At 44.5% G+C, this 23,321-nt stretch overlaps 1 protein-coding gene across 1 annotated transcript in view; it reads right to left on the bottom strand.

Moving 5' to 3' along the window:
- LOC134603694 (tubulin alpha-8 chain-like) overlaps positions 1 to 21,649 on the bottom strand; it is a gene marked incomplete at its 5' end in the record, with an annotated part of 54,394 nt that extends 32,745 nt beyond the window's left edge. The window contains one exon of the mRNA XM_063449872.1: positions 21,427 to 21,649. Coding sequence (XP_063305942.1) covers positions 21,427 to 21,649 — 223 coding nt within the window. The remainder of the gene's footprint in view (positions 1 to 21,426) is intronic.
- Positions 21,650 to 23,321: the final 1,672 nt, after the last annotated feature.

The following is a 23,321-nucleotide window of genomic DNA, read 5'->3' as shown; positions in this document are numbered from 1 at the left end:
CAGACCCTCCCTTCCACACCCTCCCACCTCCCTCCCAGCATCCATTTTAGATTCATTCTGAAGCTGCATGCTTAGTGAGAGGAGGGAAAGTGTAGCTGCTGCTGATTAGATAGGGAAATTGATAGCTAGGCTAGGGTATTCAGTGTCCACTACAGTCCTGAAGGACTCATCTGATCTCTGCTGTAAGAACAGCACCCCAAAAAGCCCTTTTTAGGGCTAGAACATCAGTCTTTTTTTTTTAATTTTTTTTTTCTGTGTAATGTTATTGCAGTTGCCTGCCTGCCAGCTTCTGTGTCAGGCTCACAGTGCATACTGTGCCCATTTGCCCAGTGCCACCACTCACTCACTGTTTTCACAATAGCTTATGCTTGACATTTAAAAAGAAACATTTTTTTTTCACTGTAATAGATTGAATAGCAGTTAGTTGCCTGCCAGCTTCTGTGTCAGGCTCACAGTGGATACTGTGCCCATTTGCCCAGTCAGTGCCACCACTCATATCTGGTGTCTCTATAGCGTGCTTTTACAAAGCAAAAACGTTTTCCAGTGTAAGCTAAAAGCAGTCAGTGTCCTTAAAGCGGGTGTTTCAGGCCTTCAGCGTGTGCCCTGCAGACCCCTGCCAGTGTACTTTGACAGTTGCCACTCATATCTGGTGTCTCTATAGCGTGCTTTTACAAAGAAAAAAAGTTTTCCAGTGTAAGCTAATAGCAGTCAGTGTCCTTTAAAGCGGGTGTGTCAGGCCTTCAGCGTGTGCTCTGCAGACCTCTGCCAGTGCACATTGCTACTCATATCTGGTGTCACAATAGCTTAAGCTTGACATTTAAAATCAAAAAACTTTCTTCACTGTTATAGATTGAATAGCAGTTAGTTGTCTTCAAGCGGGTGTGTCAGGCCTACAGCGTGTACTCTGCAGACTTCTGCCATTGCAATTTGCCACTCTTATCTGGTCTCACAGTAGCTTGCACGCATAGTACCACTAATCCCCCAAAAAATGACAGGCAGAGGCAGGCCACCCCGCAGGGGCCATCGTGGTCGTGGTGCTGTGATTCCCTTTGGCCCTAGAATAATGCCCAGTTTTCAGAGGCCACGTACCCTGAACTCGAAAAGTTCTGAGGACATAGTTGACTGGCTAACACAGGACACCCAATCTTCTACAGCTTCCGCTCGGAACCTTAACGCACAATCCTCCTCCAGCTTAGCTTCAGGCACCTCTCAAGATACCACTCACCCGCCTGCCACCACCACCAAAACTAGCACCACAGCCGCTTTACTTGGTATGTCAGAGGAGTTATTCACACATCCGTTTGAAGAAATGAGTGATGCGCAACCATTATTGCCAGAGGATGTAGATAACAGGGATATGTCTCAGGCAGGCAGCATTACACACATGGACGTACGGTGTGATGATGATGATGATGTTGTACCCGCTGCTGCTTCCTTTGCTGAGTTGTCAGATACAAGTGAAGCGGTTGATGATGACGATGCGTACATGGATGTCACGTGGGTGCCCGCTCGGCAAGAAGAAGAACAGGGCGAAAGTTCAGATGGGGAGACAGAGAGGAGGAGGAGACGAGTTGGAAGCAGGGGGAGGTCGTCACAAGGAGCTAGTGGCACAGTCAGACAGCATGCATCGGCACCCGGGGTCAGCCCGACAATCAACGCATGCTGTGTCCACCACCAGAATGCCGTCATTGCAGAGCTCAGCAGTGTGAAATTTTTTTTGTGTGTCTGCCTCTGACAACAGCGATGCCATTTGCAACCTGTGCCAAAAGAAACTGAGTCGTGGGAAGTCCAACACCCACCTAGGTACAACTGCTTTGCGTAGGCACATGATCTCACATCACAAACGCCTATGGGATCAACACATGAGTACAAGCAGCACGCAAACTCTAAGCCGCCATCCTCCTCCTGGTCCAGCATCTTCAGCCATGTCAACCACTGCTGTCCTCCTTGCCCCCCCTCAACCATCCGCCACTCCATCTCCCGCCTTGAGCAGTTCATCTGCCCAGTCATGTGACTGTCAAGGACATGTTTGAGCGAAAGAAGCCAATGTCAGAAAGTCACCCCCTTGCCCAGCATCTGACAGCTGGCTTGTCCGAACTATTAGCCCGCCAGCTTTTACCATACAAGCTGGTGGAGTCTGAGGCGTTCAAAAAATGTGTAGCTATTGGGACACTGCAGTGGAAGGTACCCGGCAGAAATTTCTTTTCACAAAAGGCAATCCCCAACCTGTACTCGATTGTGCAAAAGGAAGTAATGGCATGTCTGGCACACAGTGTTGGGGCAAGGGTCCATCTGACCACTGATACCTGGTCTGCAAAGCATGGTCAGGGCAGGTATATCACCTACACTGCGCATTGGGTAAACCTGCTGACTGCTGCCAAGCATGGAATGCATGGCTCTGCAGAGGAGTTGGTGACACCACCATGACTTGCAGGCAGTCCTGCTGCCACCTCCTCTACTCCTCCTACTCCATCCTCTTCCATAACCTCCTCGGCTGAGTCCTCTTCTGCTGCTGCGTCTTGCTCCACATCAACGGCACCCCCCCAGCTCCCCAGGTACTATTCCACATCCCGGATACGGCAGTGTCACGCCGTCTTGGGTTTGACTTGCTTGAAAGCAGAGAGTCACACCGGACAAGCACTCCTGTCCGCCCTGAACGCACAGGTGGAAAAGTGGCTGTCTCCGCAGCAACTGGATATCGGCAAAGTGGTTTGTGACAACGGAAAAAATTTGTTAGCGGCATTGAAGTTGGGCAAGTTGACACATGTGCCGTGCATGGCACATGTGTGTAATCTGATCGTACAACGCTTTGTGCATAAGTACACAGGCTTACAGGACGTCCTGAAGCAGGCCAGGAAGGTGTGTGGCCATTTCAGGCGTTCCTACGAGGCGCTTTATTTGCGACAGCCCGACACGTTGGAATTCAACACTCCTAATGTTCGACCGCCTGCTCCAACAAGAAAAAGCTGTTAATGAATATTTGTATGACCGGGGTGCTAGGACAGCCTCTGGGGACCTGGGAATTTCTTTGCCACATTACTGGACGCTCATGCGCAATGCCTGTAGGCTCATGCGTCCTTTTGAGGAGGTGACAAACCTAGTCAGTCACACCGAAGGCACCATCAGCGACATCATACCATTTGTTTTCTTCCTGGAGCGTGTCCTGCGAAGAGTGCTGGATCAGGCCATAGATAAGCGTGAAGAGGAAGAGGAAGAGTTGTGGTCACCATCACCACCAGAAACAGCCTTATCAGCATCGCTTGCTGGACCTTCGGCAACACTGGAAGAGGATTGTGAGGAAGAGGAGTCAGAGGATCAATGTGGCTTTGAGGAGGAGGAGGAAGACCAACCACAACAGGCATCCCAGGGTGCTCGTTGTCACCTATCTGGTACCCGTGGTGTTGTACGTGGCTGGGGGGAAGAACATACCTTCATTGACATCAGTGAGGAGGAGGAACGGGAAATGAGTAGCTCGGCATCCAACCTTGTGCAAATGTGGTCTTTCATGCTGTCGTGCCTGTTGAGGGACCCTCGTATAAAAAGGCTGAAGGAGAACGACCTGTACTGGGTGTCCACGCTACTAGACCCCCGGTATAAGCAGAAAGTGGCGGAAATGTTACCGAATTACAAGTCGGAAAGGATGCAGCATTTGCAAAATAAATTAAAAAGTATGCTTTACACAGCGTATAAGAATGATGTCACAGCACAACGGGAATCTAACAGGGGAAGAGGTGAAAGTCATCCTCCTCCTCCCACGACCACGCCATATCTGCTAAGTGACCCTATGTAAGGGGAACAGTCCCTATTCTGCTCTGTGTCAGTGTGTATCATGGGCTCTGAGGACGGGGAACAGTCTCTATTCTGCTCTGTTTAAGTGTGTATCATGGGCTCTGAGGACGAGGAACAGTCTCTATTCTGCTCTGTGTCAGTGTGTATCAGGGGCTTTGAGGACAGGTGTCAATCCATACCTGCCAAGTGACCCTATGTAGGGGGAACAGTCTCTATTCTGCTCTTTGTCAGTGTGTATCAGGGTCTCTGAGGACAGGTGTCAATCCATATGTCAAGGTGTCAATATGCCATATGTCAGGTGTCAATCCATATCCATTGCGATTTAGGAATGTTAGGTGATTTCTGCCCTTTATGGATTAAAACCAGACTCTGCATCAACTGTGTAATTTTCCATGGGAGTTTTGCCATGGATCCCCCTCCGGCATGCCACAGTCAAGGTGTTAGTCCCCTTGAAACAACTTTTCCATCACTTTTGTGGCCAGAAACATTCCCTGTGGGTTTTAAAATTCGTCTGCCCATTGAAGTCAATGGCGGTTCGCCCGGTTCGCCAGTTCGCGAACGTTTGCGGAAGTTCCCGTTCGCCGTTCGCGAACCGAAAATTTCGTGTTCGCGACATCACTACAGTAGAATATAGAAGTGAGAAATTACTTAAATCACCATAGAAAGCTAAGGTACTAACAAGTGCTTTGTAAAAGCACATATTTTAAAGTGTTAAAGCATTTTTTATACAAATATAGGATGAGAACTAGATCACCCCAGTCTAGTATCAGGTCAGTCATGAGTAATCATCAATTTGCTAATTTAGTCAGAATTCACAATTGTCATACTTCACATTTAATGATTTTTCTATACATATAGATTTCCAATTTATACAAAATATTCAGTCTATATCTCTAACACATATCCTTATTATATTTACCTAAATTGGCAGTCGTATACTAGTCCATTTTTAAAGTATTCTAACAACGCATCCAATATTTTATGATATTTTTGGTTACACCCCTGGCAATCTAATGTAACTCGTCATTTCTCTAGTATTTTCTACCCTCCCCACCCACTGTTCCATTGTGGGAATTTGTGTCTGCATTTGCTTCACCCAGTAATATCCATAGCAATTGTTGCTTATGTCAATCAGGGAAGACATTAGGCCAGCCTAAAAGCACCTGTGAATGTAATAGAGACATTGAGAATTAAAGGATTATTTTAATAATGTTAAGAATTTGATCCCAGAAAGGAATAATACTTGAGCAGTACCACCATATATGTTCCTCGACCCACTTCCTTTTGGCAGTGCCAACATAAAGGACTAACTAATGGAAATAAACGTTTTAGAAATCTAGGTGTCTTATACCATTTTGTTGCTCTTTTATAATAGGCTTGCCTCTTTGTTAGACTTACTATAGAGAGCATAACTCTGCCAAACATATATGCCCAATGTTTCTCACTTGGCTGGACTCAGTGTTGCTGCCTATTTCAACTGAAACCCCTCATTCTTATTATCTACTATACTTTGTTAAATGAAAGCATAAATCAATGAAAGTGGTCTTCTTACTTTCTTCCAAGAACTACATTTCTCTTCAAAGGGGGTCAAGTTTCTAGGTGCTCACCTGGGAATAATCGTTTTAGTCATATAATCTTTCAATTGTGCATAAGCTAGAATTTGAAGTAATGTAGTTATTATATTATGTTTCACTAACTGGATCATAGTAGGAAGTAAACCATATACAAGTAATGACCCTACCATCCCATCATGTTCTAATCCCAGGCATTTCAATAAACTGTGCGCCCTGTCCATTTTGAAAGTCCAAGTTTTTAGATATAGGGAGTAATGGGGATAATCTAGGAGAGAGCTGACTTTTAATATTATATGCCCTCCATCTCTTCAACACCGTTCCTATGACTGGATGGTTTAAGGATAGTAAATGCTGTAAACACAGTAAAGGAGTTTAAGCATGCGTGGGATAGGCATAAGGCTATCCTAACTATAAGATAAGGCCAGGGACTAATGAAAGTATTTAGAAAACTGGGCAGACTAGATGGGCCGAATGGTTCTTATCTGCCGTCACATTCTATGTTTCTATGTGGTAAATCACACACACATATATATATATATAACACAAGGTTTGTCTACATTAAAAGGTATTTATTAGAAGGCAACAACACAATACTATAAATTTATCAAACACAAAGCCCAGACCCACGAAGCAACAACCCTTTTTAAATCTATCTATATAGTAATCCCCTTCCCCACACGTTTGAAGGGCATGTGAACACCGGAAGCACGGTGAAGGGAGCAGGAAGCAGGCTGTGCTCACAGTGCATGGCTCTCCTGCTCCCCCAGGAGAAAGAGCAACATCCTGGATCCTGCAGCCTGGACCTCTTCTCTTCACAGTACCCAGGTATGGCATGGTTAAGGTGGATTTCTTAATGTGTGCATGTTTGTAAATAGGGGAGTGTGTAAATTGATTTGTTTGTGTGTGTAAATAAAGTGTGACTTTATGTAAAGTTTGTGTTTGAGTGACAGTATGTGTGTTAATGAGTGTGTAAGTGACATTGTGTGTTAGTGTGTGCAAGTGACTGTGTGTGTGTTAGGAAGAGTGTGCAAGTGACTGTGTGTGTGTGTGTGTGTGTTAAGGAGAGTGTGCAAGCTACTCTCTGTGTGTGTGTGTGTGTGTGTTAAGGAGAGTGTGCAAGCTACTCTCTGTGTGTGTGTGTGTTAAGGAGAGTGTGCAAGTGACTGTGTGTGTGTGTTTTAAGGAGAGTGTGCAAGTGACTGTGTGTGTGTGTTTTAAGGAGCGTGTGCAAGTGACTGTGTGTGTGTGTTAAGGAGAGTGTGCAAGTGACCGTGTGTGTGTGTGTTAAGGAGAGTGTGCAGGTGACTGTGTGTGTGTGTTAAGGAGAGTGCAAGTGACTGTGTGTGTGTGTTAAGGAGAGTGCAAGTGACTGTGTGTGTGTGTTTTAAGGAGCGTGTGCAAGTGACTGTGTGTGTGTGTTAAGGAGAGTGTGCAAGTGACCGTGTGTGTGTGTGTTAAGGAGAGTGTGCAAGTGACTGTGTGTGACTCTGCGTGTGTGTTAAGGAGAGTGTGCAAGTGATTCTGTGTGTGTGTGTTAAGGAGAGTGTGCAAGTGATTCTGTGTGTGTGTGTGTTAAGGAGAGTGTGCAAGTGACTGTGTGTGTGTGTTAAGGAGAGTGTGCAAGTGACTGTGTGTGTGTGTGTGTGTTAAGGAGAGTGTGCAAGTGACTGTGTGTGTGTGTGTGTGTGTTAAGGAGAGTGTGCAAGTGACTGTGTGTGTGTGTTAAGGAGAGTGCAAGTGACTGTGTGTGTGTGTTAAGGAGAGTGTGCAGGTGACTGTGTGTGTGTGTTAAGGAGAGTGTGCAAGTGACTGTGTGTGTGTGTGTTAAGGAGAGTGTGCAAGTGACTGTGTGTGTGTGTGTTAAGGAGAGTGTGCAAGTGACTGTGTGTGTGTGTTAAGGAGAGTGTGCAAGTGACTGTGTGTGTGTGTTAAGGAGAGTGTGCAAGTGACTGTGTGTGTGTGTTAAGGAGAGTGTACAAGTGACTGTGTGTGTGTGTTAAGGAGAGTGTGCAAGTGACTGTGTGTGTGTTAAGGAGAGTGTGCAAGTGACTGTGTGTGTGTTAAGGAGAGTGCAAGTGACTGTGTGTGTGTGTTAAGGAGAGTGTGCAGGTGACTGTGTGTGTGTGTTAAGGAGAGTGTGCAAGTGACTGTGTGTGTGTGTGTTAAGGAGAGTGTGCAAGTGACTGTGTGTGTGTGTGTTAAGGAGAGTGTGCAAGTGACTGTGTGTGTGTGTTAAGGAGAGTGTGCAAGTGACTGTGTGTGTGTTAAGGAGAGTGTGCAAGTGACTGTGTGTGTGTGTTAAGGAGAGTGTGCAAGTGACTGTGTGTGTGTGTTAAGGAGAGTGTGCAAGTGACTGTGTGTGTGTTAAGGAGAGTGTGCAAGTGACTGTGTGTGTGTTAAGGAGAGTGTGCAAGTGACTGTGTGTGTGTGTTAAGGAGAGTGTGCAAGTGACTGTGTGTGTGTTAAGGAGAGTGTGCAAGTGACTGTGTGTGTGTTAAGGAGAGTGTGCAAGTGACTGTGTGTGTGTTAAGGAAAGTGTACAAGTGACTGTGTGTGTGTTAAGAAGAGTGTGCAAGTGACTGTGTGTGTGTGTTAAGGAGAGTGTGCAAGTGACTGTGTGTGCGTGTGTGTGTTAGGGAGAATGTGCAAGTGACACTGTAAGTGAGTATGTGTTAGGGAGAGTGTGCAAGTGACACTGAGTGGTGTTAGAGTGTGTAACTGGCAATGTGTATGCCAGTGAGAGTGTGTATACGTGAGAGTATGTAGGTGACACTGTGTGTGTTAGTGAGAGTGTGCAAGTGGCACTGTGTAGGTAAGTGAGAATGTGTATGTGTTAGAGTGTGTAAGTTAGTTAGAATGTGTAAGTGTGTATGCCAGTGAGAGAGTGTGTATTAGTGAGATTGTGTAAGTGACACTGCAAAGGTAATTATTGCAATTTTTAAGAAACTTCAATAATTACCGTTTAGGGTTAACTCCTCTAGTGGCTATGCACGGGGACGTCCAGTCACGGAAATACCACTGCAAGCGTGGCCAATGAGGAGCGAAGGTGGAACCAAGCCAGCACAAAAGACTGGTGGACCCAGGTAAGTGACAGAAGGTGTTTTAACCCCTGCTGCACCACGAGGGGAGATGCACTTGATGGAGAGGGAAGCTATAGTGCCAGGATAACAAGTTTATTTTCCTGGCACTATAGTTTCCCTTTAATATCTACTCAGTGTGCCTCTTTCCCTAAATGTCTCTTTAGTGTAATTCAGAGTTTAGTGAATAAGACTTTGAGGGAATGTAGCTGCGTTCATAAGGGGGGCGTCAAAATGTATTCTTGCCTAGGGCGGCAAGAATCCTTGCACCGGCCCTGAGCACAGCCAAGAAGGAACAGAGAGAAAGGGGATAGGGGGAGGTGGTTCTCTTTCCTGACTTGTAAAGGTATTGAATTACCCAATTACCATATCAAAGGGTAAAGCTTATCCCCCTGTAAGAAAGATCTACATGAACTTGGTCACATGACCCCTGGTCACCATATTAGTTTTGATGACAAAATTTCACCACAAATGCGAGATAGGCGAGATCTGCCAAGACAATGTATATAGAGGGACTTTTACAAAGCTCTGTTCAAGCTCATGGTTTACTGTTATTTTTATTAGTCCATTCTATTATTCTAGTGCAGAAGTTCACAACCTGTGGTACACGTACCCCCAGTGGTACAATTCAGTGCCCCTGGGGGTACGCAAAAAAAATTGGGTAATGGCGGCGGAAATGTACAGGAAATGTATGTGTATACCAATTAGTGGAGCGCTGTAAAATGAGGATAGCGCAGGGGTTAAACTTACCCCATCAATTCAGTGTGACAACAAACTTGAAAATGCAAACGAAACATATGGAAAAATAAACAGTAGATAGTTAATAGTGCAGATGTATTTTATTGAGGCATGTGAGATGGGATACAGAATAAAGAGAGGGAAATGCATTAAGAATACAGTAACGGGGTCAATAATGATGATATCTAGCATTTCCTTAATACTAGTACCTCTTTTTTTTTTTTTTTTATATAGCATGGTTTAACTAAAACATAATCTCGCGCCACAGCAGCGTAGAATAACATGGAAAACAGGACATGTAGAGCAGTGGCTCTGAGAACTTGCACATTGTTTGAGGGTTATATTAATTACATAGGTATGTCTAATGAGCTTGACAGGTCTCGCGTTAAGCATAGTAGGGGATGGTAAATCAGGCAAACATTTTACACTCTATAGTTTGGATTGAACACACGTTAGTTCACAGTATTTATAGAAATGCTCAGGCTAGATTGGGTTAAACCCTGCCAGTAAGAGAGTATAAGCAGGTATTGGGTGCCTTTCTAGCCTTCCCAATGTCTTTTACTACATATACCACAACAGTTTGGCTATCTGTAAATACGTGCATCTTTCATTAAACAGGTTTGCGCTGCCCCATCGTCTGGTGCAAGACATTCATATATGTTTCAGTATAACACTTGTAGGGCATTATGGCGTTGGAAATACTGTGCACAACAATTTGTTATTTAGGCAGAAAATAGAAAAATAAAACAAGACATGGTAAAACAAAATGCAATTATGATTATAATTGCGTAGAGAGTAACAAGGTAACCTTATGTAGTCCTACCGTGGACCAGAAAGAAATGTGATGTAACCTTTCAAGTGTAAAGCTAGTTGGTTAGTGCACATGGCACGACTATGCTTTTATAACAGGTATAATAGAACATTGCATGCGCAGTATGGAAGCATTTAAAGACATACGACAGGTATGGTATCATACATGTTGGCAGTCTAGTTTAGGCTATATGCCAGAACATATTTAAAGCACGCTGTCCTATGAACCGCAGGTTAAGCAACAGGTTATTTAAAGTGTATGTTGCCTATTCGGTGGGGATGGCTGGGCGCCGTGTGTGTGTGATCTATGGTCAGCAGTGCCTTTGCTGGGTGTAAGTAGGGGTGGTAGACGGGAAGATATAATGGTTTGAAAGAAAAACAATAAACTGTCATGTTCAAACTGACAAACAAAATTGCACAATTACAGGCAGTTCTTGCGGGATCACCTTCTTTGCAGGGACCTTTGGTGATCCGTTAAATAAACATTCTACAGAGTCCCGTACTGTGACTCCGGGCCACGGGTTATGCATGGTTTCCCTCCGGCCCCAGGATATGTCCCTCTCTGGTTCTGCGGTGGTGTTGCGGCTACGGGACCATGGGTTAATCCATTTGTCGAGTCGTCCCATGAGCCGTTCAGGTAGTGAGCGCCACATAGGGTTCGGGTGTGTGGCCTGTCGGTACAAACGGGATGGATCTTGCCGGGTCCCACGAGTGTGAAGGAGACGTGGCACTCCCTTGTCCTGCCTGTGTGAGGATGTCTGGTGGTAGGCCCAGTGCCTGCAAAAGCGGTGTTGCGTCGCTCAGCTCCCGGATCTGATGAGTGTCCGTCCCCTGGTGTACGGTGAGTATGTGGGTCATTTGCCATCTGTACTTGAGGTCTCTTTGCCGGAGTAGCGTGGTCAGCGGCTGGAGGGAGCGTCTCCAGGCCAGGGTGCCTCTCGAAAGATCGGGGAAGAAGGTTAGAGTCATCCCTTCGAAATGGAACGGCGTCTTTCCTCTCAGGGCATTCTGGACTGCTGTCTTGTCTAGTCGAGTGTGGAAGGTAAGTATGACGTCCCGTGTGGCCCCGGTCGGTGCCCTTGGCGGTTTGGGGATCCGGAATACGTTGGCAGGGGCAATCTTGCTGGCCAGCGCTGGTGGTAAGATTTTCGCCAGGAGGCGTTCAACAGCTTGGGCTAAGTCTGCCTCGAAGATCCCGTCCGGGATCCCTCTTATCTTCACGTTATCACGCCGCCTAGTATCTTCCTGCTCCGCCATGCGGTGTTCGAGGAGTCTCTGTTGCCGCTGGATGTCCTGGACAGTTTGTCTGAGTTCCCCGAAGTCTTGGTTAGTGGTTCGGGCTGTATGTTCCAACGTATTGAGGCGGGCCGTTATTCCCTTTAGGTCTCCCCTCAATGCAGCTATGTCGTTATGCAGATCTTTGTGGTGGTCTGCCAGTAGCCGCGTGAGGGCCGCTATTGTCACCGGAGCGGTGTCTGGGTCCAGGGTAGTCGGCTGTGTTGGCCTCCCCGTCTTGGGTGCCGGCAGATATTCCTCTCCAGAGAGGTCATCCGAAAAATCGGAGCATCCGCCATGAAGCGCCGCCATGTTGGTCCCGCTTGCCCCGCAGGCCTGTCCCCACATATCGCCAATCGTGAGTCTCGGGGAGTGCTTCTCGGTCGGCATTTTTTTGTTTTTTCGCCCCATGTCGCTTGTAGGGGGTATATTGCGTCTTTGTGGTGACTTGGGGGTCCCCAGCCTGGGTTTTCCACCGTTTTTTCCCGTTTTACACGCGGAGCTGTTAGGCCTTGCGATTGCTTGCCTCGGTGGTCAGGCACCGCCCCCCTTAATAGTGCAGATGGTCTTGGACAATAATCGGTGATGGGTAAATAAAACAGAACCACTTACATGGTCTGGAGCCTATATGTTATTGGCTCCGCAAGGTAAACCTTTATGCTCTTTGGGCAACAACACACCACTTCCTCACTGATGTACCTCCAAGAGAAATACAAATAAAGGGAGAAAGAGGCGACCAAATGTGTGGTACTTTACAGAATACAGATAGTACAGCTATGGTAGGTATAGCGCTCACCACTTAAAGAGCCTTAAATTCCTGGCTCTAAGGGTGGTCAGCAAGGTGTCACTTTCTGGGGATGGCACTTCCCCAATGGGTTCCTGGGCGGCCGGTCACTGGGCGGGCGGGCGTGCAAAGAGCACTCTCCCCTGAGTGCTTCCTCTTCAGCTCCCTCGCGCGCCGCGTAGGGATGCCGACGCCAGAAGATGACGTATCAGTACGCGGCGCGCGAGGGAGCTGAAGCAATCAGGGGAGAGTGCTCCCTCGCGCGCCCGCAGGACCGGCCGCGGGGTGACAGCAGGGCCAGCCTCGGAGGGCCCTGAGGTGGCCGGCTCCTGGGCCCCCCAGGAGAAGAGGCTAGCCACAGTGGGTACATACCGGGTCGCAGGGGCCTGGTATGTATGCCACTGGCTGGAGATTACTTCCCTGGAATGATAAGGAGACCAGCAGTTCCTATCCAACCTGTCTCTGTTGACAACTACCTCAACCCTAATTATGTCTGCTGAAGATACAGGTGGATTTGCTTTGGTAGCAGTGGAAATGGTCGCACCACAAGCCTGTACACTAGATTAATGAAATTGGAAATGGTGATGGTAGTAGTGGTGCTGGTAACATTGAGAGTGGGTGAGCTAATTTTGCTAGCGGTATGTCTCAACTGTCTAAGTTGGATGATAGAATTCCACAGCAGACATAGATGAAACTAGAGATGGTAGACAAGATGCAGGAAAAATTACACACTTGCTGCCAGAGAAAATACAGGGCTGCTGCCGGACTTCTCCATACTCTTCCCTTAAAATGCTTTGGGTCATCATATTCATAGCTGTGAATACTGGGCAATAGACAAAAGTGCTCTTTCTGCAGTGGTGGGTGAAACAGAATTATAAAACCAATGGATTCATCACTGCCACCAACACGTGACATTGGAGCAGGGACGGCCTTAGGCCTTTAGGCGCCCTGTGTGAAAAATCTTCACAGCGACCCCCGTCATCCAAGTATGATGTAAAGTTTGTGTTGTCTGTGTATGTGATAGGTGTGATGACTGTGTGGGATATGTATGCTATGTATTGGCTGTGTATGATATTTGTAATGGGTGTATTAACAGTGTGTGATATGCGTGTATTGGTTGTATGTGATATTTGTGCTGGATTTATTGGCTGTGTGTGATGGTTATTTAATTCAGATAAAAACAGGCATTTAGGCCTGTGTGTGAATGCAGGTGTATATTTTTTCAGAGTTATGTGTGTGTGTGTGTGTGTGTGTGTGAATGCAGGTGTATATTTTTTCAGAGTTATGTGTGTGTGTGTGTGAATGCAGGTGTATATTTTTTCAGAGTTATGTGTGTGTGTGTGTGAATGCAGGTGTATATTTTTTCAGAGTTATGTGTGTGTGTGTGTGTGTGTGAATGCAGGTGTATATTTTTTCAGAGTTATGTGTGTGTGTGTGTGTGTGTGTGTGAATGCAGGTGTATATTTTTTCAGAGTTATGTGTGTGTGTGTGTGTGTGTGTGAATGCAGGTGTATATTTTTTCAGAGTTGTGTGTGTGTGTGTGTGAATGCAGGTGTATATTTTTTCAGAGTTGTGTGTGTGTGTGTGTGTGTGTGTGTGTGTGTGTGTGTGTGAATGCAGGTGTATATTTTTTCAGAGTTATGTGTGTGTGTGTGTGTGTGAATGCAGGTGTATATTTTTTCAGAGTTATGTGTGTGTGTGTGTGTGTGAATGCAGGTGTATATTTTTTCAGAGTTGTGTGTGTGTGTGTGTGTGTGTGTGTGTGTGTGTGTGTGAATGCAGGTGTATATTTTTTCAGAGTTATGTGTGTGTGTGTGTGTGTGTGTGTGTGAATGCAGGTGTATATTTTTTCAGAGTTATGTGTGTGTGTGTGAATGCAGGTGTATATTTTTTCAGAGGGAGGGAGAGAGGGAGGGAGGGAGGGATGGAGGGATGGATGGATGGATGGAGGGAGGGGAGGGAGGCAGGCAGACACACACACCCTCACATACAGTTTTACACACACACACACTCTCTTAGAAGGTAGAAGGACCTGCAGTGCCAGTGGAAGCAGCATCACAAGTTGTTGCAGCATGAAAAAGAGGAGGCAAAAGATATAAAAAAAAATGCCCCCTTGTTTTTTTGTACTGTATACAGTTTTTTCTTCCCTTTTTTTTTGCCATTATCTTGTACTCTAACCAGTGGACTGGATATAGATACTATTTTGATTTTCTTGTTTTTCCATCTTTTTTTTGTTTTGGTTATCTCATGAGTGCTTGTTTACACATTGCTACCTTCATATATCAGGGGGTGGATCCACCAGTATTAACTTTTGTCGGTATCTGCATGTTGTATATTTATAGGTTTATTTCCGCACAGAATGGCTTTAACTGTCAAAAATGTAAAACATGTAAAAACAGAGCACTCACTAGAGTTTTAAAATATAGTTTGTGAACTACACCATTACTGATCAGGTAAATCAAATTTGCTATGTAACACAAGACTAAAAAGTAGCTTCAACAATCAGGAGCCTCTCATTCTGGTCTAAGGTTTCTGATGGCACCTATAAACTCATGATGGATACTATGTATTTATGAGATAAGTAGTTATTTCCCCTCAGTAACAGTTCAACTTCTCAGACCGGATGAGTGGAACTGCTGAATAAATTGAATGTAGTCATACTGTAGAGGCCATGTAATTTATATAAATTTCCTTATTGAGGTCCATCAAAAAAGCGACTCCTCAGTAATCAGCAACTGTGTGAAGGACACAGTGACAAGGAAATTCACTATATCATAGTCTGTGCAATAATTATTATTGCATTTAGAGTTTCCATATAATTCTGACATTTCCATTTTTTTGTAATTGAGGTTTTTATTAAAGTTTTATCAGTTCAACAGGATTATCAATCAAAGAGTTACGTAGATGTACATTGTCAGGAGAACACAAAGGAGACTGTATCAAACAAGGAACAAAATCAAGTCCCAACAACAGAAAAGGTTTGTGCTCACAACAGTAGGGTGTAATAAAAAGCTCAATAAAAAAAAAGTTCAGTACAAATATTTGGGTAAGTAAAAAATTGGTCTGCTTTGGCAATTCGGACCAATGGCATTCGGTACGGCACTTCCAAACTACGGAACTTCAGCAATTCGGAACTTCGTAAGCATCCAAATGTCCGATTTGCATAAAACTAATTGCACATGTCTAGTGAGTGGTTGTGGTGGCAGTCTGAGCACTGGGAGCCCTACAGATGTGTAAGTGGTTGTGTTGGCATTTCTGGCACTAGGAGCTCTACATATGTGTAAGTGGTTGTGGTAGCAGGACTGCCACCAAAACCACTTACACATCTATAGGGATCCCAGTGCCAGGAATTAGCTTATTGGTCAAGATTCCCATCATCATTCACGTCATTTTCCCTCCTTCTCTCATGTTTTGCCACTTTTCAGAAATCTGAAGTACATCGGACCAATGTCATACGGTTCGGTACTTCGGACATTCGTAAGCATCCAAACTGCCCGAAATTCATCCGAATTTACATTCGGAACGAAACGAATTGCACACGTCTAGTTCACAGTATTAGTAGGTCGAGATTTTCAGAAAATGGTCAGTGGATTCATTATTACAAAATACAGATTAAGAAAAAGTATATAAGTAAAATAAAGTTTTACATTTTATAAGGCTACTTAAAATAAGCGTTTAATTTTTTTTTTATTCCATCAAGCACTTGGGTAGCACTATGCTACAGTTTTGAGGGTTTGTACATTAAAGGTTATTGGTGCAGGTAGGCACTAGCCTTGTGCGGTGCCAAGGTATATGGGAACAGTGGGATGGGGGATGGGGTTCTTTAGGATACCCACATATTTATTATCAGCCCCTTCCTTTATCTCACTTTCGGCTTGAGTATACAATGAAGGGGAGGTATGGAGAAGGTCATCGTTACCTTTTATTTATTGATCCAGTCATTCAGTGACTGGGGGCTCACCCCCCTATTTTCTTGATTCATCTTTTTCCCCTCTGTTCTCACTTTGAGGGCTGTGTCTGACTAGGTTCTCTTATATACAGACTTCCTGATTAGACAATTATCTACCTTTTTCCCTACAATTATTTATGTACCTACCTGCCCAGAGGTGGATATCATCCACCTCTTAATCCCTATTCTTATTGATGTAGTGCTAGTACTAAATGAAATAAAATGTGTATTTAATTAATAGATTGACAGATTAAATATACTTTAGTTAATTTAGCACTATCAATATTTAATTTGTCTCCAACATTGGAAATAGTTTATGACCCATCAATGTCATGGAATAGCACCATCACCCATGTAGATATTTGCCCTCCTCCCCACATTACAGTATTTTCACAATGATTATTCCACTTACGCCTGTACGCCTCTACTGAACCTCTATTTATCCAGCCAATTAGACTTAAAAAGAGAATTTTAGGTTTGTAAGATAGCCTGCCCTCCTTGCCCAAACAATAGACAAGCGTCCGGGCCTGACTGTGATGGCGGCTGGACGCCTTTTCAGAGAGCTCAGGGCAAATCATCGTTTTTAAGCCACTTACCCGTGTTCCCGTCGCTCTTTCTGGGTCAGGCTGCGAAGCATGAATACCTGGTGTGAATGGACCGGCTTTGTACGGTCAGTAGCAGCCATCCAGACTGAGCCCTCAACGGGCTGGAGTGAAGCCTAACGAGCACTATGGAGGGGAGATTTGGCCGCTCTCCCAGCCAAACTCAGGAAGACCTTCGTCCAAATCTTGATGGTGCCCTGCTACCCCCCCCCCCCCCTTCGGAACGGTGGGGGAGATCCCAGTCCCCACCCTGGAGGCTCACTCACATCACCAGGGCTGTGCAATCCTGCCTCAAACAGCGAGGAAACACCACATGGCATATCCTACATGGCGGATGCCGCAGGCCCCAAGCCTGACTATGGAGGTGTGATGTCCAGAACGCTGTCCTTCCTGGACAAACTCCTTGTCCAGGACTTCTGGGGGACGCTGTCCCTTCGACAATCTGTACCTGCCTAACAACCCTCGCAGGATCACTGTAACGGACAGTTTCACTCAGAAGGAGATAAAAATCGTTTAGGCGATAATTCCCTTTTTCATAGACCAGCAGCTAGAGCAATCACCAATCTCCCGAATTCCAAACTGTACGAATTCACCAACTCCCGAACTGGAAACACACGAACCCTGGAATCAGCTGAACAGGAAAAGCATACAATCCGCTTACACTCCTGGCAGTCAGCATACAATCAAATTCCCCCAATAACGAGACGACACTTCGTTTTGAGGGTCAAGCAGAATCGGAGGTGCTGGAACACCCAGCCTGGTTTTTATTACCATTTTGTAAATACAGGACCACCCACGGGGCGGTCTACGCTACCTTGTTTTTGACTAACTCTTGTTTGGATGTCATGTTAACTTCTATGATAAGCTTGTTTATTTCTTATGCATTAACCAAAAAAAAAACCCTCTTTACCACTATGTCACTGCATCACCTCATGTAACCCATTAAATGTATTAGCTTCACAAAATATCTGACAATGCGCTTCAAAAATAAAGAATTTAAAAAACAAAAAAAATCAGCGAGTGTTTGGTTTTCTGTGTGTCAGTCAGTGAATGTATCTCTTTTTGTGAGTGTGTATCAAGTCAGTGAGTGTGAGAGTGTCTGTCCATGAGAGTGTCTGTCTCAGTCAGTGAGTCTCTATCAAATCAATGTGTGTGTCTGTCAGTGCATGTGTATATCAAATCAGTATGTGTCTGTCAGTGAGTGTGCATGTTTAAGTGACCTGCCCCCTCCAATCACATGGGAAAAGTGTTTTTACTCACCTTTCTTCCCACACCGTGCTTGTGACGCCGCGGCTGAGTGCACGGACATACAGAATATTCCTCCTTATCCTCTTTTGACTACCTTAGGTACCTGCAGCTTGATAGCTTTGCATCTAACCCTGCCATCCAACAAGCTGGCACATCATTTCTTATCACATTTGAACAGGACTGGACTGCATGGGCACTCCGACCATAAAGGGACAAATCTCCAATATCTATAACACTGGCCACACTGTAAACTGCCTCCCACCCTCATAGATCTTTTGCTTGAGGATGCTCCAAAGGTTCTCAATAGGATTGAGGTCAGGGGAGGATGGAGGCCACACCATGACTTTCTCTCCTTTTATCCCCATAGCAGCCATTAATGCAGAGGTATTATTTGCAGCATGAGATGGTACATTGTCATGCATGAAGAGGATTTTATTACAGAAAGCATAGTTCTTCCTTCTGTACCAGGGAAGAAAGTGGTCAGTCAGAAACTCCACATACTTTGCAGAGGTCATCTTTACACCTTCGGGGACCCTAAAGGGGCCAACCAGCTCTCTTCCCATGATTCCGGCCCAAAACATGACTCCACCACCGCCTTGCTGACGTCGCAGCCTTGTTGGAACAGGGTGGCCGTTTACCAACCATCCACTACTCCATCCATCTGCACCATCCAGGGTTGCACGGCACTCATCAGTGAACAGGACTGTTTGAAAATTAGTCTTCATGTATTTTTCTGCCCAATGCAGCCATTTCTTTGCTTAAGTTTTCGTGAAATATCTAATGTTTTCATACCTCATCCAGGGCATTGAACTATTTCACTCTTTTCGGCAGCAGAGAGATCCTTTTCTTCCCCATACTGCATGAAAATGGTGCTCTGCTTAATAATCCATTGGTAATGTAACGGATCGCCTGGCACCCCGACTGGGTACCTCCGTTAATGGATGCTCCTAGCGCTTCCTGAGGACTCCAAGCACTCTGGCAGACACCACAATCACCGAACCGATTCAGCATATGAATCTTCTCAAGCCTCTGAATGCTGTAGACCATTGAATAGGAACCATACGAATAGGCTTACACTCCTAGCAGTCAACTGGAACAGCATGCAATCAATCCTTCCCCCAATAATGAGACGACACTTCACTTTGAGGGTAAAACAGGAACTCAGGACTGGCTCATCCAGCCTGGCTTTTATTTCCAACTCACACATACAGGCCACACCCAGGGGGAGGCATAAAAGAACCAATGACATAGATGTTACCTCCCACACATCCCCTTCCCTTAGTGTGACACATAATCCCATTATGCATACAGTTTAAAATATACTTTTACACAACTTTCCTAACTCTAAAACCATACACATTCACATAAAAATACATATCCACAATCAATCCATTCAGGGGAACAACATATTAAAAAAATGGCATGGATCAGACCAGGGGTTCAAAAGTTAGTAAAGTATCTTTTAAAACCCCTAGCTTCCCAGCTCAGACTGTTTTTTTTTACAGAGCCTTCTCTGTGCTAAAGAAGTAATCTAATTATCTCCAGCACAGAGACAGACTCCATTAACCACATGGTTACAGAAAGACATAAAACACTTTAAAATTCAGAAAGTAACTTTTTAACCATAACACACAGACATTTCACATATCCCCAGATAGCTGGGATCTGAGCGCACAAAACTACCGAATAGGGCGCAGATCCTATTCACACAGTACAATTGCCATGGAGCTAAAGTCTTTCCCATAGTCTTTCATTATATGAATAGGCTCCATGGTATAGCTATCTGGGGTATCACATTCCCATAAAGTCTGGTCCATAGTCCAAAGGCAGCAGGCGGGCAACCAGGCTTCTCCAGTTCACAGTGGCGAAGTTGGTTTCGCCACAGTAGTTTTTCCTTAAATTGGGCTCACCTGGCAATCTAATTATCACAGGTGTCCGAGATTGTTTTCAGTGATCAAAAGAGCCCTGAGACACAATGCCATCCATGAGTTAAACTGAAAAACTAAATATTTAATCTTTATGACACTTAAATAGAATTTGCATAATAATTTGGAACAGGGTGTAAAGAGCAGGTGTTTAAGTTGCTATTCTGATGGTAACGAACACCTCACCACCTGGCCATCAAGCACTGATCATCCTCCAATCTTTGTTGGAAACAATGTGGTGAGGTGGATACTTTCTACCATTATTGGTGGACTTGCCCAAAGCTACAGCCACTATGGCTGAGCATATCATCCATACTTACTAGAGTATTAGACAGACAATGTCTGCTACTAATCTCCAAATACAACAGGTAGATCCTCAGATGTTGTGGAACTACAACTCCCATAATTGTTTGCATGCATTTAGAATGCATTCAGAATGACAAAGCATCATGGGAGTTGTAGTTCTACAACATCTGGGGATCTACCTGTTGGGCAGCCCTGTTTTACAAGATCAGAGAACAAACTTACAGTGCACATAGCACCAAATACACGTAGAGCGATGAGAAAGGTCCACACCATGTATTCCCAAAATAAAATTTAGGATGGTATAGATATGGACAGTCTCACTTTAGAAATCCATGACACCCCTAAAAGAAATTCTGTATGATATGAGATCCATGGTTGGATGCAGACACTACAATGCCCTGATGACTTGCCATCTCTGGTAACATAACTAGTCTCTGAAACCTCTCTGAAAATAACCCATCAATAATGACACAAATGTCGACAGTCACCAGCCTCACTACCCCACCATTTTCCACACTCCCACTACCACCTCCCAAGGGGATGTGGGGTTGTAGGACTTGGCAACTCATACTCACCCATCAACCTAATGTACCTCTCTTCTCTCATCCCTCTTTCGACACAAACATCCCCCAATTGGGCTCAAGTGTGCAGCACGCTGGACATAGACACTTAATTAATTGAAGCACTTTTGCAGTACAACTTGCTCAGACAGGCATTCTTCAAAATATGATCTGAAAATTGCAAGACTCTCCTTGCTAACCTTGGCACAATATGACAGTACCTAATAATTGCTATTATGCCATAAAATTACACAATTGGGAATCTCAAAGGATCTTGCTTTCCAAGGATTACCTATCTATCTGTGATAGACATCCCCACAGCAAGAATGATGGTTACCTGGCTCAGCAGATCATATCACTGATGTCAGGGATAAATAAAGTTACTAATGTGCCTTTATCTGTCAACATTTTCTTTGCATTTCAATGTTTGCATACATCACTAAACCTCACACACATGCCTATGCCTTTTGTTTATGATATATGTGTCGTGCACTTGTAGTTTGTATTGTTCTTTCTATTTTTGAATATTACTAATAAAGAATTTAGAAAAAATAAATAAATACATGACAACCTTTCAGGAAAAAAAACACAATAAAAACTTCTGGTATTCCAAACCTGTGAGTATTAAAAAAACAACAACAAACTTCTTTTGTTTTTGTTTTTTACTCAGGGCTGGAAAAACATTGCTAGAATTACTTATAAGCTGAAAACTACATCACTTTATGTTTGGCCTAGGGTATTGCTTTATTACAGACATGAGTGATAAAACTTTAATTAAAATCATTTTACCAATAACAGTGGGTTCCAGGTCGATAAACACAGCTCTGGGGACATGTTTTCCACCATCGGTTTCACTGAAAAAGGGGTGTGCGGAGGAATTTGTGCTATCTGAGGCAATGCTTCCGTCAGGCTTGATTCCATGTTCTAGGCAGTACAACTCCCAGCATGCATTACCAATCTGCACTCCAGCTTGGCCAATATGTACTGATATGCACTCCCTCTGGATAGAATAAGAAAGTTACTAGCAACAGCTTTCATGGCAAAACAAAAAATCTTATTAAAGCAAGGGAATTTTGGATATGTTTGCACTTTCTTCTCGTCTTTTATAACATAATCTTATTATTTAAAGGAAATTCATTTACTTCAATTTAGTTTTAAGTATTGTTAGGTCTCCTCGTGTAAAGTGAGCTGTTACATGAGCCTGTGTGAGTTCTCTATTACTTGTCCAAAATGATCTAAAAAAAAAAAAGCCCCTCTCTCCCCCCCCCCCCCCTTAAACAAATTTAATGTATGTGTGTGCCAATGACTGTATCTGCCATTGAGTGTATGTCAATGCATGTATCAATGAGGGCCTGTGTCTGTCAGTCAAAAAACTGGCCTTCACACGAATTGGAGGGGGGAGGGGATGGGCAAATCTAGATTTGGGGGTGCCCGAATTGAGTTGTGCCTAGGGCAGCACAAATCCAAAATACACCACTGATCATAACCACTACACACCTCTGGTGCCATGCCAGGGTACGCTAATAAAACGTTTACAAACTGCCCTTTTTGGTAGGATCAGTCTGATACAGCGCCATACTGGGGGGCAAATTTGGCTCAGGCCTTTTTTTTTCTATAACAGTGGCCCAGTGGGAAGGGGGAGGGGCCTGAGGGGGGGCTGTTGTGTCATCACAATGACGATCATTATGTCATCATGATGAGTATGCCTACCTCAAAGTGGCTGCAGGCAGAGTTCAACACTTGCGATAGGAGCGTTCACCCTCCTGGCTCCTCCTTTCCCATCACTCTCCGGTTGACTGCATTAAAGTGCCAGTGGGACGATTTTGCCTAGGAACCTACAGCTTGTACGGTTGAAGGAGGTGAGCAAGTGAAACAGCTCCATTATGTATATACAATAGTGGCAGCACTAGAAGCTTACCCACCGATGTTTCTCAATCCAAGGTTGCCACAAAACCTATGATTCTGCAAGGAAGCCAATTGAATAATGGATATAACCTTATCTAAAAAGAGCTGAATATCAGCACTCATTTATAGGGGTGTTGGATTATTATACAAAATCTCGCTTGATATGCCTGGAGAATGATTCCGTCCAGGTATCACTGCTGACTTCTCAGACAAGCTGCAAAAGTGAAAGTTACTTATACTGCACTAATTATTACATTGGTGCAATCTGAGAAAGTCTGAAAAAAACAGATTCTTATGAGCTCCTGCTATACATAACAAGGAGTTGAGAAGCTGATTTTAAATTAAAAAAAATCTTCCATTGCTCCTGAAAAATCTAGACCAAAAAAAAAAAAATATTAAGGCAAGGGATAAAGAAAAGAAAGACGAAACCCACCCTATAAGAGTGTCTGGCTCCCCCCCCCCCCCTCCCCTATATCTCATGAAGAGAAAGTGGATAATACACCAGAGTTCTGGAGATCAACCTAATTATGTCACACAAGTAGATAACGAATAGCTTTACTGCACTTAAAATTAAGCTAGCAGATTTAAGTTTAAAAGATATCCTCAGTGGATATTTTTATACCTGCTTTACCTTTCTGATTGGCCGGGATCGCTCTTTGACCTCAAAGCGTACGCACGCGGTGTGTGCGTGCGTGACGTCACATGCACGCCAACGTTGTCATACACGTGAGCAGACATGGGGGTATTATTGGCTGTGGAACCGCAGCGGCTGGCATCCA

The sequence above is a fragment of the Pelobates fuscus genome, chromosome 3 (assembly GCF_036172605.1).
Source record: "Pelobates fuscus isolate aPelFus1 chromosome 3, aPelFus1.pri, whole genome shotgun sequence".
NCBI lineage: Eukaryota > Metazoa > Chordata > Amphibia > Anura > Pelobatidae > Pelobates > Pelobates fuscus.
The sequence above is the reverse complement of the archived record's forward strand: the minus strand, read 5'-3'. Positions and strand labels throughout refer to the sequence as shown.